This window comes from Jaculus jaculus, chromosome 1, assembly GCF_020740685.1.
Source record: "Jaculus jaculus isolate mJacJac1 chromosome 1, mJacJac1.mat.Y.cur, whole genome shotgun sequence".
NCBI lineage: Eukaryota > Metazoa > Chordata > Mammalia > Rodentia > Dipodidae > Jaculus > Jaculus jaculus.
This window is the reverse complement of record NC_059102.1, coordinates 191,297,025-191,315,264: the sequence shown is the minus strand read 5'-3', so window position 1 is coordinate 191,315,264 and position 18,240 is coordinate 191,297,025. Positions and strand designations below refer to the sequence as shown.

Here is an 18,240-nt window from a genome sequence, read left to right as displayed (position 1 = left end):
AACACACTGAAAAGGAAAATTTGATACTTTTTAAAACTCAATTTAGATGACTTTGGTGGAACCCACTCCAGATATTACAAAGGGATTCCACTGCACTAAAATAATTTCAAATACTGAAACTGACAGATTAAGTTGGGACTCAGGCAACCAAGTGATAAGGTGATCCTCCTAGGATTCTCAACTCTTAAGAGAACACAATTTCCCCCCCCCCCACTCAACTTTCTGGTGCTAACTTTCCAGAGGGAAAGTTAATAATATCACATAAATGTAATTCTGGTCATACTTGTAAAAGTCCTGATAGGACTCCTCAGCTCCTGGGGGCCCCCGAACCCCTCACACTGGCTACTTCCATGGGCATCTGGCCTGGGCACCGGGAGGAACACGTCCGGCTCAGGGGATGCGGAACCCCTGCCGGGCGGGGGAGGGGGTGAGGCGCCACGGTTCCTCGCCGAGGGATCGAGTCGGGCCGGGCGGTGGAGCAGCTCGCGCTGCCGGTTGCTAGGTCAGAGCGCCGCAGCGGCCGGGTCCCGGTAACTAATGTTCGGAGGAGCCTGACTAAACCCTCCAAATCCAGGCAGTGTCAAGCTAAGTCCCGCGTCCGGGCGTCAGATGAATGCGTCCCAGAGGAGCGCTTCTCCCGGCGCGGGCTGAGCTCTCGGGCAGCCGGCACAAGTTAGTTTCAGCCGGGGGAGAGGAACCGGCTCCGGGCGCCCAGAACAACCCCGGAGCAAAGCCGGGAGAGAGAGAGAGAGAGAGAGCGCTGTCCTCGGGACGCTGGGGGATCGGGGACCGCCGAGCCAGCCGGGGACGCGCCTCTCCCGGTCCGGGAAAGCGAAAGGCACGGCCGGCGCCGGGCGAGGCCTCGGCCGCCCCTCGCCCCCGGGCTCCGGGCCACCGGAGTTGGAGAGGGAGGCGGCGCTCTCGGAGGATAGCGGGAGGCGGGGCGCCATCGTCCTGCTCGCGGGCCGGCAGTGGGAGCAGCCTCCGCCTCCCCGGGGCCGAGCCCGCCCGGACGGACGAGGACCGGAGGGAGGGAGGGATGGGGGCGCGGGGCCTGGTCCAGCGGAGCGCGGTGACGGCAGCGGCGGCATCTCCCTCCGTCAGGCCTGCACGCGCCACAGGCCGCAGCCTGGACCAACCCCGCGTCCCCCACCCCGAGCCGCGAGCGCGGTGGCCGGTCGGACGCCGAGCAGCCTCAGCTCCTGCTGGGGATCCCGGCTGTCCTCGGAGGAAACGTCCGCCCGAGCCGCCGCCGCCGCCGCCGCCGCAGCACGGGGCCCCGGGGCGGGGGGTGGGGGAGCGCGGGAGGAAGGAAGGGGCGGCCGGGGGGCGGGCCGGCGGCGGCCGCGGGGACGGCGGGTGCGCGGGGCTCGGCGCCCCCCTCGGCCGGCGCGGCGCCAGCACCACCTGCGGAGCCCACGCCGCGCCGCGACCCCCGCTCCCGCCACACGCGCGCGCGCGCAAACAAAACAAGTTGCAGGTCGCCGGCCGCCCGCCCGCGGGGGAGCCGGGCGGGTCACTCACCCTCATCCTGTTCAGCGGGCTTGGGTCGTCGGGTCGAGAGGACAGGGAAGACCAGAGCACCACGAGCCCCAGGAAGCTTCCCACCACCAGCAAACTGCGTAAGATGAACCCAATCTTCAGCCTCATCTTCCTCCGGCGGCGAGAGACACAGCCCGGCGCAGCCGCCGCCACCGCTCTCCCCTCCCTCCTTCTCCTCCGGCTCGCCGCCGCCTCCTCCTCCTCCTCCTCCTCCTCTCCCCCACCCCGAGCGCTACGCCCGCCGCCCTCTCCGCCTGCCCTCTCCCGCTGCAGATCCCGGAACTCCCCTCGGCTCTACCTTCCCCGGCCCAGCCCTCCGCCCCCTCGCCGCGGCGGCCTCCGCAGAGCTCCTGCCCGGCCCGGTGTGCCTGGCTCTCTACCTGGCCCCTCCGGATCCGCAGTCCCCTTCCCTCCCCCGCAACCTTGTAACTAACTTAACACTTTCCCCTAGGTCTGGTCCTTAGCCTTTGCTCTGTCGCTCAGCTGTCTACAGCGTCTGGAACCCCAAACTTTTATGGTAATTGTGGATCCTAACTCTGCCCTTAACGGCCGTGCCTTGCAGGATGCTGCGGGAATCCCGCCCGCCCGCCGCCCCTTCCCGAGGATCTGCAGCTGCGGGGCGGGGGGGGGGGGGGTTTGCCTCGTCCTCGTCCTGACACCCCACTGCCCACCGCCACAGCCTTGCAGGAAGTAAACCAGGAAGTCGGGGCTACAGCTGCCGCAGCAGTAGCTCCACGTGGCTGATTTGTAGCTGGGAGGAATTTTTTTTTCTTTTTCTTTTTTTTTTTTTTCTCTTTTTTATTGATCGAATTTTCGCACATGGTTACTTGAGACGCTGGATTTGTAACCGAAAGGCCCAGGTGAGGTGTGCAAATATCACTGAACCGGAGACTTTCACTTGAAAAGACAGTATTACTGGTTTTTCTTGAGCTAATTAGAAGAAAGCCAAGTGTGGCTAATAAGCAATACCATCCTTGTTCATGAACTGATAAGTTGCTACGCTGGAGAAAGTGGGGTTCGGGTTTTAAAACAATACTTCCCCACCCCCTCGTGTTTTCCCTCAGATCTGAGTTTTCCACTTGATGCAGACTTCATTCATCCAAGAAGGGGTGTTGGCAAATGTTTTCCCACATGGCCATCCTTTAGTACATTTTACATTCAGACATATATGTATACATCCAAGGTGTCGATCACTTTATATCACGGAGTGTATATAATTATTGGTGTTCCATACTCTAAACTGCCAAATTTGTTGAGCACAGTGTCTTAATTTTTATCTCATTTTCTTAGATGGTGGAAGTTGATTTTTTTTTCTGTAATACTATATGCAAGGTTTTTTCTTTCCTTTGAAACAAATAAAATCACTGGAGTGATCAAGCCTTATATTTATGTGCTCTCATTTTCCTTATTAAGAAGATAGGAAGCTGAACTTTTACTATTAGGAAATTGGCTGGGAAGATAAGAACAATGGCCCTCATCACTAAAAGGATGCAAGTGATCCTGCCCTTCAGGGGTCTGAGAAGAGCTTCCCATCACCTCCCGCCTTTAGTTTTCCACACAGAACTTGGCATATGTTTGAAAGTTCACAAAGTTAGAAATTGATGGCTGAGTATATAGTTTTTTTAACCAGAAATATATATATTTGTATATAAAACACTTAGCATTGACTCCTGCAGTACCAGTACATGATGAAACCTAATCACAAAGAAAGGGCTAAGAGAGGGGCAACACTCATATTTCCTCCTCTTAACTTCATCGAGTTAATAAAGGACTGAGGGACAGCACCCACACTTCATCCTGCTAATACACAATAAGAAAGTAAACTCAGCTCACAATTCATGACAGGAAATAGAAAAGAATTTAGCATTTTGTGACTGCTTAATTTGGCACTTGGAGGAATTTCCTATACACACCAAGACCCCAAATGTACTCTTTCTTTACTTATTTTTCTTCCTCTTTCTAGCTTTTTTTTTTTTTGAGATAGACTCTCATATAGCCCAGCCTGGACTTGAACTCCTAATCCTTCTGCCTTCTCTTTCCAAGTGCTGGGATTAGACACTTCACTCAAAGAAACTTTTTTTCTGGATCAAAATGAAAAAATATGCACATGTACAAGTAAGATGTAAGATTGCAGCACACAAAAGTGATTTCAATGAAAAATGATTTCCTGCTGGGTATGGTGGTGCACACCTTTAATCCCAGCACTTGGGAGACAGAGGTAGGAGGGTCACTGGGATTTCGAGGCTACTCTGAGACTACATAGTGAATTTGAGGTCAGTCTGGGCTACAGCAAGACCCTACCTTTAAAAAGCCAAACCAAAACAACAAGAACAAAAATATTCCTTAAATAAGTAGCATGTCACATCATGCCCTTAAAGTATGTACATTAGAAAGCTCATAAAAATTGAGGGTAAGAAGGCAATTTGGAGTTTCAAGTTTTATCACCCATAACCAAGTACTAAATAGAATATTTTCTTTTTAAGTGAACACTTGAGTTTTACCAGTGGGTACACAAACGTTTTCACATTCAATAAATTGAAGATGGATTTTTATTTTTATTTTTTGTTTGTTTTGGTTTTTCGAGATAGGGTCTCACTCTAGCCCAGGCTGACTGGAATTCACTCTGTATTCTCAGGGCGATCCTCTTACCTCTTCCTCCTGAGTGCTGGGATTAAAGGTGTGCACCGCCATGCCCCACAAAAATGGATTTTGAGAAAGCCACTATAGCTGAGCTATAGAGCAAAAATGATTCAGGTCCAGTAATAGAAAATACAGTTGACAGTACTAAGTGTTCTTCCTATTTGCCCTTACTCATAGCACATGGAATTTTTTTTTTTAATCTAATGTCACAATTTCACATGAAGCTAAAGCAAGAATTAAGAGAAAGCCATCATCCAGGAGATGCTATCCCGAAACAGGGGGGAAAAATACACAAAATGAAACAAGAAATCATTTCACGAAGGCATTCACACAGCTGAACACCTTAGAACCTTCTTAGAAATTCTGCAAACATGTCATATTTCTTTTATTATTTAAATTTTTTTTATTATTATTTGAGAGCGACAGACAGAGAGAGAGAGAGAGAGAGAGAATGGGCATGCCAGGGCTTCCAGCCACTGCAAATGAACTCCAGATGGGTGTGCCCCTTTGTGCATCTGGCTAATATGGGTCCTGGGGAATTGAGCCTCAAACTGGGGTCCTTAGGCTTCAAAGGCAAGTGCTTAACCACTAAGCCATCTCTCCAGCCCAACATGTCATATTTCTATGATGTTGCTTTCATTTGAAGTTTGCTGATATCAATAGTTTCAAGCTAATTTTGGTGAAAGTACTTCTTGTATTTATTTATTTTGAATCAGGGTCTTACTCTAGCCAAAGCTGACCTGTACTCACTCTGAAGCCCAGGCTGGACTCAATTTCACAGTAATCCTACCTCAGCCTTCCAAGTGCTGGGATTAAAGGCCTGAGTTACCACTCATGGCTGTTTTTATTTATGATATGAAGTCTGGCTATGTTGCTGAAGCTAGGCCTCAAATGCTTGTACTCAAGTGATCCTCCTGCCTCACCTCCCATGTAACCTGGACTCTAGATGTACATCCCTATTCCCCTCTTGGAAGTACAATTTAACATGTGTCTATTCTAACAGATCCTGGAAAGGGCGTTCTATCAATCTGTTATTCTGCCTATTGATAAAGTTTAACAACTTTCTGCCAACTAATATGAACGACAGTGAGTGAGAACTACAAACAGCTCTAATAAAGCAGTTCCATCATGTAGGAAAACCGTTTTTCCTACTGTTTTCAATGCTGAATTTTTTTGTGTGTGTATATGTTTTTGAGACAGTGTCTCGTGCTATAGCCCAGGCAGGCCTTGAACTTGTAGCCTTCCCCCCTACCTAAGCTTCCTGAGTGCTGGGATCACAGGTATGAGCTACAATACCAGCAACTTTTATTTTTAAAGATGTGTTACCCAGTTCCTCCACATTCAAGCAGTGTATGAAACTCAAGCTGTGTATGGACAGAGAAAAGATTTGAATGTCCAAATCATCCTCTTGGATAAACTTTTGTCGTGGCATTGCTGTGTCACTCTGCGACAGGCCGCTGGTAGATGTAAGGTCCCCTTGCTCAGCACTCTTAACTCCTCCATGACTTCTGTGACAAATGTCCGTGGGTCCGTTAGAATCAGATTGCTCACGGTCGGGTAGTCAACACGCAGCACGTTGAGTCCGTTGACAGAGACGAGCAAATGATACCTTCATCTCTGCCGCAGCTGCGAGGCCGCTGGGATCCACGGATGCGGCATGGCTGGCTTCCTCGCCCCACAAAGCCCCAGCCACGGGGTCGCCAACAATCGTGAACGTCTTCCTTGCATACGAAGTCCCAGGAGTCAGGAGTTCCTCAGAAGTGACAGGTCTCTCCAGCACAGACTTGGGTTGCAGAGCACTGGGCTGCTGCTGAGCTCACCGCCGCTGCTTCGCACTGCAGACCCGATCCTGACCCCAGCGCTGGGGCTGACTGACATGAAGCTGGAGGATTTCCGGCTGTCATGGCTCTGCTTCCGCAAGCAGAAGGGACTGTCATGGGTCTCATGGGAGGAAGGGGACTTCTCACTGAGCAGCTCCATCAGTCTTCGCTTCCAACAGAAGTTCATTCTAAACTGGCAGAGGAGGTTGCTGTCCACAAATGGATGCTTGTTGGACACAGAACCTGGGCGTTCAGGAGCAATGAAGGGGCAGCCAAGAGCTACTTTTTAAAAAAATTTTATTTATTTATTTATTTATTTGAGAGCGACAGACACAGAGAGAAAGACAGATAGAGGAAGAGAGAGAGAATGGGCACGCCAGGGCTTCCAGCCTCTGCAAACGAACTCCAGACACGTGCGCCCCCTTGTGCATCTGGCTAACGTGGGACCTGGGGAACCGAGCCTCGAACCGGGGTCCTTAGGCTTCACAGGCAAGCGCTTAACCACTAAGCCATCTCTCCAACCCAAGCTACTTTTTTTTTTAAGCCCATGTTTCTCCGAGTTCTCCATAATGTTTAAAAGAAACTGAAAGCATACCTTACAATACATGCCTTTCGCAACCTGTGTTGGCAGGCAGCCTTTGTCAAGTTGACTGAAGTTTTTAGAAAATGAGAAGCCCCACTAAATGATTAGGTCAAGAAAAGTCATTCTTAGTCTCTCTGTGCCTAGGGCCCTTATCTATAAAATTGTGATTATAATATTTCACAATATTGTCAAAAGAAATTAATTGAGGCCAAGAACTTGCACAAATATCAAGCAGAGATAGTGTGATGGAGTAAGTCTCATGTGTATGGGTAAAGTTCTTGTATTAGGGATGCTACAGCTATTATTGGACAGTAGAGATTGCTATTCTGGGATGCTTCTGACTTGGCTAATTCTGGGAAATGTTCACTAAATAGTAAAGACTAGAATCTAATGGGCAGGATATAGAGGATGGGCAGAAGAGGTGTTGGCCTCTGCCAGGTTGTAAGGAGCATGGTAATATGGTGCCTTCAGCTGAGAGGCCAGATAGAGGTTCAGACACTGCAAGGAGGGAGAAATCTGTAAGCATATAGTGCATGCAGTCTGCTTCATGTGTTGTTTCTCTAAGCTTTCTATCACCTGAGGTTGGTTTTAGCTCTTGGGATTCAGAGCAGGTTTCTTCATCTCAGAATGCTTGCCACTACTTATACAATCTTTGCCAAGTAGTATAATCACCTCATATCATTTATATTATTAAAAATATATATTATACATAATATTTTATAAATATATTATTTATTAGATAAATCAATATTTGTAGGTTACATAAGTTTGGGGCCTAAGTGTTTGTTAGTTGTAAAAATTCTTCCCCATGTCAGCTATGCTAATAATTAGCCCACTGTAAGGAACTGGGCCTGTCCTTGGGCTGCAGTCCCCTGGAGCAGTAACCAAGCCAAAGTTCAGTTTCTAAATGTCACTTGCTTCAGAGCTTTGTACAAGTTCTTTTCACATTAAAGGGCTTTTGACAGCTTAACATTAAGCTTGGACATCAGTTTTAAAGGTTTTTCTAGAGTTTGGAGAGATGGCTCAGCAGTTAAGCACATGCCGGTGAAACCTAAGGACCCGGGTTCAAGGCTTGATTCCCCAGAACCCACGTAAGCCAGATGCACAAGGTGGCTCATGCATCTGGAGTTCATTTGCAGTGCTGGAGGCCCTGGCATGCCCATTCTCTAGCTGCCTCTTTTTCTCTCTGTGTCTTTTTGTCGCTCTCAAATAAATAAAAAATAAAACTAAAAAACTTTTTCTAGGCTCTTACATGTTCCTTCACACCAACATACTGGGCAGGTACTCTGCTAGGTATGCCCATCGTACCCTCTGCTTCTTCTTGAATCATTACCACCATATTGTGATTGCTTCATTTCCACTCACAGGTAAAAAGTATGTAAGACTTCAGATTTTTCTGTCTAGTTTATTGCATCCCTGTGTCTGGCATGTAGAAAGGTCTTAATATTTTTGGTGGCATACTGAGTGAATAATTAAAAATACAAATGGGGGACTGGAGAGATGGCTCACCAGTTAAAAGTCCTACCTGTGCAAGCATAAGGGCCTAAAACCCCTGAGTTCTATTCAGCAGCTTTCCACAGAAACATCTGGGTATGACCGTACAACCTAGAGAATTTCTGGAGCTCAACAGAATGGCAAGCTCTGCAATGAGGAAGAGACTGTGTCTCAAGAAAAGATGTGGATGAGCAATGGAGAAGGGACACCCTAAGTAATCCTCTGGCCTCTGCATGCATGCACATGGGGCAGTACACACATGTGCATTACACACCACACCACATATGCACACCCCCCCAAAAAAAATACAAAGGGAAAATAAAGCTTAGAAGAGTGGTCAGGGATACTTCATCTGCTTCCTAACCTAAAGGTTCTCCTTACAAGGACAAAATTTTGGAGGTTTTATATAATTAGTGTAGTAATTATTTGACAGCTGGTCAGTAGGCATCATTAGTTGGTAATGCCGTGGTAACTTTCTCAGTATCCTACAAAAGCTACCCAGAACTAAGAAGAAACTGATAGTTGTAATATAAATTTAGGTTTTTAGCATGTACTGGGTTTTTCAGTTTATTGAAGTGGTACTATGCAGCCAGGCACAATTATTATTTGCAATCAAATTTCAATTTAAACTAGGTCTACTGGCCAAGAACTCAGTTAATCTGTAAATTGCCAGTCATGTAAACCATTTAATCTAATCACCTCTTTTCAAAGAAGAATAATGGTAGTATTTTTGTGTCTTGTTTTTTGGTGGTTTCCAACACAGGGTCTCTCAATGCAGTCCAGGCTGGCTACAGCTCCCAATTTTTCTGCCTTAGCCTCCTCATGCTGGAATTACAGATGTGTCATAGGTATGTCTGTGGTAGTTGTATTTTTTAATTGTTAGGAAAGAATTACTATTTAGGGATCAAGAAAAGTGTAGTTTGTTATTAATATGTTAATTTTATGTGATACTTATTAGTTGTCTCTTACTGGATAATGATGCATACCAACCAAAATGTAGCACGATATATCAACCGGCCTTTGTTATTTAACTCCTTCTAAGCATTGGAGGTTGATTAGAAGTACATTAGCTGGGTATTTCTGGTTGAGGTTCTCTTATGATGTTCTTACCAGATCAGTGGGGCTCTATATTATTTACTTTTCTGTTTCAGTGACCAAATACCTAACAAGAAGCATTCTAAGGGATACAGGTTTCATTTTGGCTTACAGTTTAAGGGGGCACAGTCCATCATGGTGAGGAAGGCACAACAGCAGTCAGAGTGAGACAGGCTGGTCACACTGTGTTTTCATCCAGGAAGTCAAGAGGACAGGAGGCAGAGCTGGGTTATAAAACTTCAAGTTCCACCCCCAGTGATCTACTCTCTCCAGTGAGTCTTATCCAAAGGACCTTTTAAAATTACACCATCAGATGGGGGCCACAAGACATAAGCCTATAGGGAACATTCCCCATCTAAATTACAATAGGCTATAGTCATCTCATACTTTAGCTGGACCTGGAGAATCTGCTTCTGAGAGTACTAACGTAGCCAGTTGCTCATTGGAATTAATGAGAGACTTTAGTTTCTAAGCACATGGGCTTCTCACTAAGACTATTCATGACAGAGGAGGCTGAGTTCTTCCTATGTGAAAAGTCTTTAGGAGGGAGAGCTCAAGGGAGAACACAGTTTGTTATAGTGTTGGGGCAAGGGCTTCTGAAGCATGTGAACAATAAATAATAGGCAGGATCATTTTGGAGAGTTACTGGAGATTGTGAACAGAGTTAAGAATCAAATATCTGTGTTGGGATACTTATTTTTTATTGATTGGAAAATTCAGTTATCAAATGCTGAAATCTTTCAAAGAGAATCTATGTCTTCAATATTTGCTTATTTCTGAATACCTTGGTATAGTGCCTTCATCTATAAAATGAAGATTGAGCCAAATGATCTTCAACCTCTTTCAATAATGAGATTCTTGGGCTGTCCTGTGAGGCTAATATGCGGTTGTGGTTTAAAATTTGTATTCTTGTGTAGAATGCTATGAAGTCAAACCAGCCTTTGTACTTCTTTTTTTCCCCCTAACATAGATTACTATTTCTATCATAAGTTTAATGGATAATTCTTGTGTTGTACTCTGGAATAAAAGATTTGTCAAGGGCTTCCATTTAATGAGATTCATAGGCTCCTACAGTGTTATGAAGGCAGAAATGGTTATTTAAAGCCTTCTTAGATTTCATACCTTTGAACACAACCTCTTTATACTTTGGTGGTGTTTTGGAGCTCCCATAATTCAGAGGGCTCTTTTGACTCAATCATTTATTTAAGAGGTAATTGAAATGGATAGATATTGTCTCTTTTTGTTTGAAAGCTCTTTAACAGCTTTCCAGTGCTCTTAGAATTAAGCCTAAATGCCTCAATTTATTACAAAGACTTGTGAGCATGCCTCTGGTTATCTCCATAGCCTTGTAGATGGTCAGTTACCACCTCTCTTCCAATTGAAACTCCAGTCACGTCAATTTCTCTCCATTTCCTGAACAGGTCAAATTCTCCCTCACTTATATACCTTTCTACATGTTATTTCCTTGTCCAGATCTTCTTAGTAGTAAAATAGTTAGTATTTTATGCATCAATTCTTTCATAAACCTGATTGTCTTCAGCTCCCATCCTCTTTCTGGGATAGGAGTTCCTACTTCAGGTTCTCAGAGCACCCTGCAGTGTCTTTCTCAGAGCTGATAGAACTCAATTTTGTGCTGGCTCAACTGCTACCTCCATTAGACCAAGCTTTTTTTTTTTTTTTAAGTATTTTATATTTTATTTGACAGAGAGAAAGACAGGTAGAGAATGGACATGCCAGGACCTCTAGCCATTGCAAACGAACTCCAGACACATACACCACCATATGAATCTGCCTTAAGTGGTTACTGGGGAATCAAACCTGGGTCCTTATAGGATTTCTAGATAAGAACCTTAATCACTAAGGCACCTCTTCAGCCCTAGACCAAGCTTTCAAGGGCAAGGACTCTGTGGTCATTTTGACTTATATTCCTAAAATGTTGACAAAAGAGGCTCAGGATTTGAGAGTGGATGGGTAAAAGTTTTTTTTTCTTTTTTTTCTTTTTGTATATTATATATATATACATATATATATATATATACATATATATACATATATATACATAAATTTATATACGTATATATATATTTTAAATTTTTATTAGCATTTTCCATGATTATAAAAAAATATCCCATGGTAATTCCCTCCTTCCCCCCCACACTTTCCCCTTTGAAATTCCATTCTCCATCATATTACCTCCCCATCTCAATCATTGTACTTACATATATACAATATCAACCTACTAAGTACCCTCCTCCCTTCCTTTCTCTTCCCTTTATGTCTCCTTTTAACATACAGGCCTCTGCTACTAAGTATTTTCATTCTCATGCAGAAGCCCAATCATCTGTAGCTAGGATCTACATATGAGAGAGAACATGTGGTGTTTGGCTTTCTGGGCCTGGGTTACCTCACTTAGTATAATCCTTTCCAGGTCCATCCATTTTTCTGCAAATTTCATAACTTCATTTTTCTTTTTTTTTTAATTATTTATTTATTTATTTATTTGAGAACGACAGACACAGAGAGAAAGACAGATGGAGGGAGAGGGAGAGAATGGGCGTGCCAGGGCTTCCAGCTTCTGCAAACGAACTCCAGACGCATGTGCCCCCTTGTGCATCTGGCTAACGTGGGACCTGGAGAACCGAGCCTCGAACCGGGGTCCTTAGGCTTCACAGGCAAGCGCTTAACCACTAAGCCATCTCTCCAGCCCAACTTCATTTTTCTTTACTGCTGAGTAGAACTCCATTATATAAATGTACCACATCTTCATTATCCACTCATCAGTTGAGGGACATCTAGGCTGGTTCCATTTCCCAGCTATTATAAATTAAGCAGCAATAAACAAGGTTGAGCACGTACTTCTAAGGAAAAGAGATGATTCCTTAGGATATATGCCTAGGAATGCTATAGCTGGGTCATATGGTAGATCAATCTTTAGCTGTTTTAGGAACCTCCACACTGATTTCCACAATGGCTGGACCAGATTGCATTACCACCAGCAGTGTAGAAGGGTTCCTCTTTTTCCACATACCTGCCAACATTTATGATCATTTGTTTTCATGATGGTGGCCAATCTGACAGGAGTGAGATGGAATCTCAAAGTAGTTTTAATCTGCATTTCCCTGATGACTAGTGACATAGAACTTTTTTTAGATGCTTATATGCCATTTGTATTTCTTCCTTTGAGAATGCTCTATTTAGCTCCATAGCCCATTTTTTGATTGGCTTGTTTGATTCCTTATTATTTAACTTTTTGAGATTTTTGTATATCCTAGATATTAATCCTCTATCAGATATATAGCTGGTGAAGGTTTTTTTTTTCCCATTCTGTAGGTTGCCTCTTTGCTTTTTTCACTGTGTCCTTTCTCCAATGAGTATTTTTTGGCATTTTTATCGAATATCAGGTGGCTATAGCTACTTGGGCTTACATCTGGGTCCTCTATTCTTTTCCACTGATCTACATGTTTGTTTTTGTGCCAGTACCACACTGTTTTTGTTACTATGGCTCTGTAGTATAGGTTAAAATCAGGTATGGTGATACCAGCAGCCTTAAGGGTAAAAGGTAAAGGGTATTTCATGTGTAAGCATAGAGAAGTTTGAAACATCCCTTAATATACATCAAAATTGTGCTCTCAGAGATTGTCAGTTGTAACAAGACATAGGCTACTTCATTTTATAGATGACAGATTCTCACAGTAAAGACTGATATCCTAGGCAAAGAACATTTTTTTGCATGAATAAAAAGTTAACGTAAGGTCTAAATAAATGGCTCATCAGTCATGAGTATATTCTGTGAAAGTCTGAGGGCAGAAGGAGGTATGACACCAGTTAGTTTGGTTCCCAGAACCCACATAAATATCTAGGTATGTCAATGCAAGTTGGTTGCCTCATTCCTGCAAGTATCAGAGGAGGGAGAATCAATGAAGCTTGAGGAACCATGCCCCAATGTCTGGAATCTGTGAAGAGACTCTATCTCAAGGAAACAAATGGGTGATATTCTTCTTTGGTTCCTGCATGTGAGCATGGGATGCCACATCTGCATGCATACTGTGCATACACCACACATACCATGTCATACCTACTAGGTACATGTGTGTGTGTGTGCGTGCACACATGTGCACACACACACACACAGAGGGAGAGATAGAGAGAGAGAAAGTTAATTTGAAACATTTATCAGTTTACTTTCTAGGAATATTATTTAGTAATTTACATGTTGCAGTGACAAACGACAAAAGCAACTTAAGGGAGGAAGAACAACCAACTCTTATTTAAAGAAATCAAGAACATTTGAAAAGATTAAGATCATGCGAAGTACTTTGTGGTTCCCATCAGGTTTTGCAGATGGAACTGGTCCCTTCCTTTTTGTGCCCTTCTCTCCAGACCTAAACAGACCTTACATCCTTTATTTTGGTGCAATGATTTCTAAATTTTTACAAAAATATTTTGTAGGAGGGTTTTGTCTTTTAGAGGGAGTTGGGAATGGTGACACTATACACCTTATCCAACCAAAATGAGTACCATTGTGTTTTGGTTAATCTTCATTGTCAACTTGATATTTAGACTACCATGGAAACACACCTCTGGGTTTGTCTATGAGAGCATTTCCAAAAAGAGCTAATGAACCCAACATGTCTCAGAGAAATTTTGCTGAAGAGGGGGCAGAAAGAATGTCACAGCCACATGTTGGGTCATGATATGCAGAGACATTTATCTTACCCATAACTGTGGGCTAACTCCACAATGCATGACCCATATTCCTCAACAAGGAGGGGCCAAGGGGAGGGGGTATGTCACAGATGAGCCTAATAATGGTACCAACCTGGCTGTATTTGCTGAATACAAAACTAATTAATTTTTTCTTAAAAAAGAGAGCTAATGGAACAGGAAATACTAACCCAGAATGTGGGTGCCATTATCCCACAGGTTTAGGGTTCCAGGCTGAATAAAAAGGAGAAAATGAACTGAGCACCAGCATTCATCTCTCTCTACTTCTTGACTATGAATTGAATGTGACCTGTTGCCTCAAGCTCTGTTGCTATGCTTCTCTACCAACTATGAATCAAAATAAACTCTTCCTCACTTGAGTTGCATTTGTCAGTTATTTAGTCACAGCAACATGTAAACTACTACACATTAGTCCTCAAAGATAAACTGAGAGCTATTTCAAATTCACATCCTATGCACAGAAAGAATATGCCCAGAACCTCTCCTTTAATGTGAGAACCAAAACAAACTACCTTACGTTCTGTTAATACTGATAATCTCCCAGGGCATAATTATAATGGAATAAGTAGAATCAAAAGGAACATCAATGAAACATCTCTGTTATATCCTCCAAGGCTCAGGTGGCAGAAAGAGTGTGAGAGCCAAAAGATGGGGAGGACTACTTTGCAATACACAGAGTGGATGTGGTACCCATGACCTCACAGTGATGATGCCACCTACACAAGACCTTTTAATAGGAGGTGTGATAGTTAAGGTGTTGTCAACTTGATCTGTTTAGTAATCCACAGGTTGTTTCTAGGAAGGATCAACTAAAGGAGGAAGTCTTTCCCCCAGGGTGAGCCCTGCCCCCACAGTGGGGGGCCCACTTGATATAAGGAAGCTCTGGGTAAAAAGAGTTCCTTCCTTCCTTCCTTCCTTCCTTCCTTCCTTCCTTCCTTCCTTCCTTCCTTCCTTCCTTCCTTCCTTCCTTCCTTCCTTCCTTCCTTCCTTCCTTCCACTTTGCTGCCGGAACTGCTCGCTACCTTCCAGCATGGATTGAAGACCAGTGAGGACTAAAGACCAGCATCAACTAAAGACCCATGTGGATTGAAACCCAGCGACTCCTCAGGAAGCCTCCAGGCTTTTTGGCACCATCTGCAGTGCTGGATGGGGACTGCTGATGCATCTGGCCACGCGGACTGAGCAGCTACCAGGTTTGGTGATTCTCAGGCCTGCAACTGCTATTGGACTACTGTAAGATGATCCAATAAATCCCCTTTTTAAAATCATTCATCCCAGCAGTTCTGTTCCTCTAGAGAACCCTGACTAATACAGGAGGGAAAAAATGTTGACATCAAAATAGAAGAGAGACTTGCTGGAAGAAGACAAGATTATATGGAGGGTTGATTTGGGAGAGGAAAAAGAAAGGGCTGTGAGAGGGATTATAATCATGGTATATTGACTATATTATGGAGAAGGTTATTGATAATTTTTCATTTGTTTGTTTTTCAAGGTAGGGTCTCACTCTAGCCCAGGCTGCCCTGGAATTCACTGTGTAGTCTCATGGTGGCCTTGAACTCATGGCGACCTTCCTAACTCTGCCTCCCAAGTGCTGGGATTAAAGACATGTGCTACCACACCTGGCTAAAATTTTTTTAAAATAATATTAAATGGCAAAAGGATCAGAGAACTCACTTGCCATTTAGAACCCAAGATTTGGCTAGACTTGGGTTCTCAGCAGAATGGTTAAGTGATCAGAAAGTGTCCAAATGTAAAATTTATCAAGGAATTACTGTAAGTCCTATATGTGTGTGCATATAAACTTCTGCATCAATGAGCAGACAATTTCAAATGACTGTCAGTTTATTATAGCATCTCTTCAATGTATATTCAGAACCTCCCAGTCTTTGATAAGTAAATGGGTAAATCTGATAGCTATAAGACAAACTAGCCTATGTCTTGTTAATGCTGATTATCTCTTAGAGTATAACATTTATGCAATGAGGGGGATGGAAAGAAAGTACATCAACACAAGGGCCAGATAATTCATACCTGTCATAAGTGAAATGAGAGATTTGACTAGACCCTATAGCTGGATACACAGGATCTCCAGAAGGATGTTAAGTCTCCTTAGAACTGGAGAGAAGGATCCAAGAAAGAATGGACGATACTGTACACAACCTGCATCATTATGAATGTTTTTGATTAGCTTAACTAAGATTGGGTCATTCTTAGTAATGAACTATTCCAACAAAAACTTTAGACATTTCACAGGAGATAAACAGAGCTGAATACAAATAAAGAAATCTAGAGACAGACTGGAGAGATTATGCAGAAAGATTATCCAAATCCCAGAATTAGAGGCTGGACAGGAACTCATCTGTTCATTCCAAATCTTTTGCTTTCCTTCTGTGCAAAACAGCATCTCATTGATGTATGGAAATTTCATATTTTCTTTTTTATTTTTTAGCAACTGAACAGTGAGAAGGTGCATTTTCTCTTTTATTTGAACACATGGCTCTATATTAAATGACTGTTTAGAGAGCTACACCAGGGAATTTTGAGCCAAAAGTGCTGATCTTTAGGAAAGCTCAAAATGTTGTCATTTAAATAAAGTTACCTTTTGGTATATTACAGAAAATTCTGAAATTTTAATTTAATTTAATTTTTATTTATTATAATTATTATGTATTTATTATTTATTTATTTGGTTTTTCAAGGCATGGTCTTGCTCTAGCTCATCCCAATCTGGAATTCACTATGTAGTCTAAGGGTGGCTTCAAACTCACGGCGATCCTCTCCTACCTCTGCCTCCCGAGTGCTGGGATTAAAGGCATGCGCCATCTTTAACTAGATGTTTATAGCTATTTCTATTTATTCAAAGCACTTTTGGAGCATTTATCATGAATTAGCCATTGTTTCAGATGCTGAGGATATAATATAAAATTAAAAGTGTCATGAGGGTAGGGGAGATAGCTCAGAGGTTAAAGGCATTTGCTTGCAAAGCCTGGCCACCCAGGGTTCAATTCTGTAGCCACCCACCTAAAACCAGACTCTCTCTCCAAAAAAAGTGGTGATGCATCTGGTGCTCTGGCATTCATTTGCAGCAGCAAGAGACCATGGCACACCCATACACACACATAAATAAATATTAAAAAATTAAAAGAGCAATGGTCCTGTCTGCATGGATTCGTGGACTATTATCTGTGTATAAATTATTTTATATTGTTACTAAGTAAACTTCTATATCATTATGTGCTAAGTACTGTTCAAGAATTTAAAAAGCTTAAGTTACATGTTTAGATGGTATATTAGAAGATAAATGCTATGGAAAGAAACACACCAAGGGAAAGTCATATGGAATGTTAGATGAGGGTGAAGGGAAGGTGAAAGCTAAACAGTTGGAAAAGATCTCATTGAGAAGATAACATTTGAACAAGTCCAGAGGAGGATGTGGGGAAAATTCAAATGAAGGAAACTGTCTCCAAACGCATGACCAGCAAATACAAAGGCCCTAAAGCAAGATTACTCCTGGTGTCAGCTGCAACTGAGAAAGTGAGAACAGAGCCCTGTGCCATAATCTCGCCTAATAAATAGGACCACAGCCTTTGGCCTCTAGAAAAAGCAAAGATAAAAGCAAAGACTATAGTTAAGAGACAATTTTGATGAGTCAGTTGAAAGATTGCAGAAGCATAGACTTGAGTTATAATCGTGGCAGTAATTAGAATAGGTCAAGCTCTGCATAGATTTGATTATTCCTCAGCTATTATGGTTCCAAATAATTTAGTTTATGTTTAGCTTCTACACTCTTTGTAAGTAGTTAAATTAATAACCTGTAAAGCAACTCTTTAAATACTCTGGCAACACATTATTTAGAGAAACCGTGTAAGCAATTACTCAACAATTTAATTAAATCTTCCATGCAAAAATAGCAGATTAGGTTCCATTATCAACTTATCTGATAAAAAAACAACTTAGAAGGCTAAGTAAAAAATGTATTTTTGATTCTTAAAAATGCATCTTTGAGGTCATAAGTTGACAAAGAATGTTAAGGTCACTGACTGAATAAAGGAAGATAAGCTGGTGACCTTAAGGAGCCCCAGGCCACCTCAGTATCATTTATTATAAAATTATTCAGGTTAGGAACAACAACAACAACAAAAAACTCATTTAGAGCTAATTACTCAAGTGGAAAGCCTAATAGGTCTGCAAACACTAGGACCCTACCCCACCCACTGCAAAAGGATTCATTCTCAAGGTGAGAGATAACTGAGAAACCTCTCTCTACACACACACTCACAGTCAGCTAAGGTGCTGTCTTCATGAATCTTGAAGAGACTTCTCTATACACATTCACACTGT

The 18,240-nt window shown here is 43.1% G+C and overlaps 1 protein-coding gene, 1 long non-coding RNA gene and 1 pseudogene across 4 annotated transcripts in view; 1 reads left to right on the top strand and 2 right to left on the bottom strand.

The window, feature by feature from the left end:
- The window catches only part of Galnt7 (polypeptide N-acetylgalactosaminyltransferase 7), a 181,539-nt gene extending 179,814 nt beyond the window's left edge, over positions 1 to 1,725 (bottom strand). For both annotated transcript variants that reach the window (XM_004657137.2, XM_004657136.2), the window contains exon 1: positions 1,525 to 1,725. In XM_004657137.2, the coding sequence (XP_004657194.1) occupies positions 1,525 to 1,650 (126 nt within the window). In that variant the 5' untranslated portion in view covers positions 1,651 to 1,725. The remainder of the gene's footprint in view (positions 1 to 1,524) is intronic.
- LOC123462327 lies at positions 1,463 to 2,833 on the top strand. 2 transcript variants are annotated; one of them, XR_006638193.1, is made up of 3 exons: positions 1,463 to 1,622; positions 1,994 to 2,059; positions 2,607 to 2,833. It is a non-coding gene; the product is annotated as an uncharacterized LOC123462327 (long non-coding RNA). The 2 variants fall into 2 exon arrangements; XR_006638194.1 differs by lacking the exon at positions 2,607 to 2,833 and adding an exon at positions 2,222 to 2,332.
- A 2,708-nt stretch (positions 2,834 to 5,541) lies between these two features.
- LOC105943942 lies at positions 5,542 to 7,924 on the bottom strand (annotated as a pseudogene).
- Between the last annotated feature and the right edge of the window lie 10,316 nt (positions 7,925 to 18,240).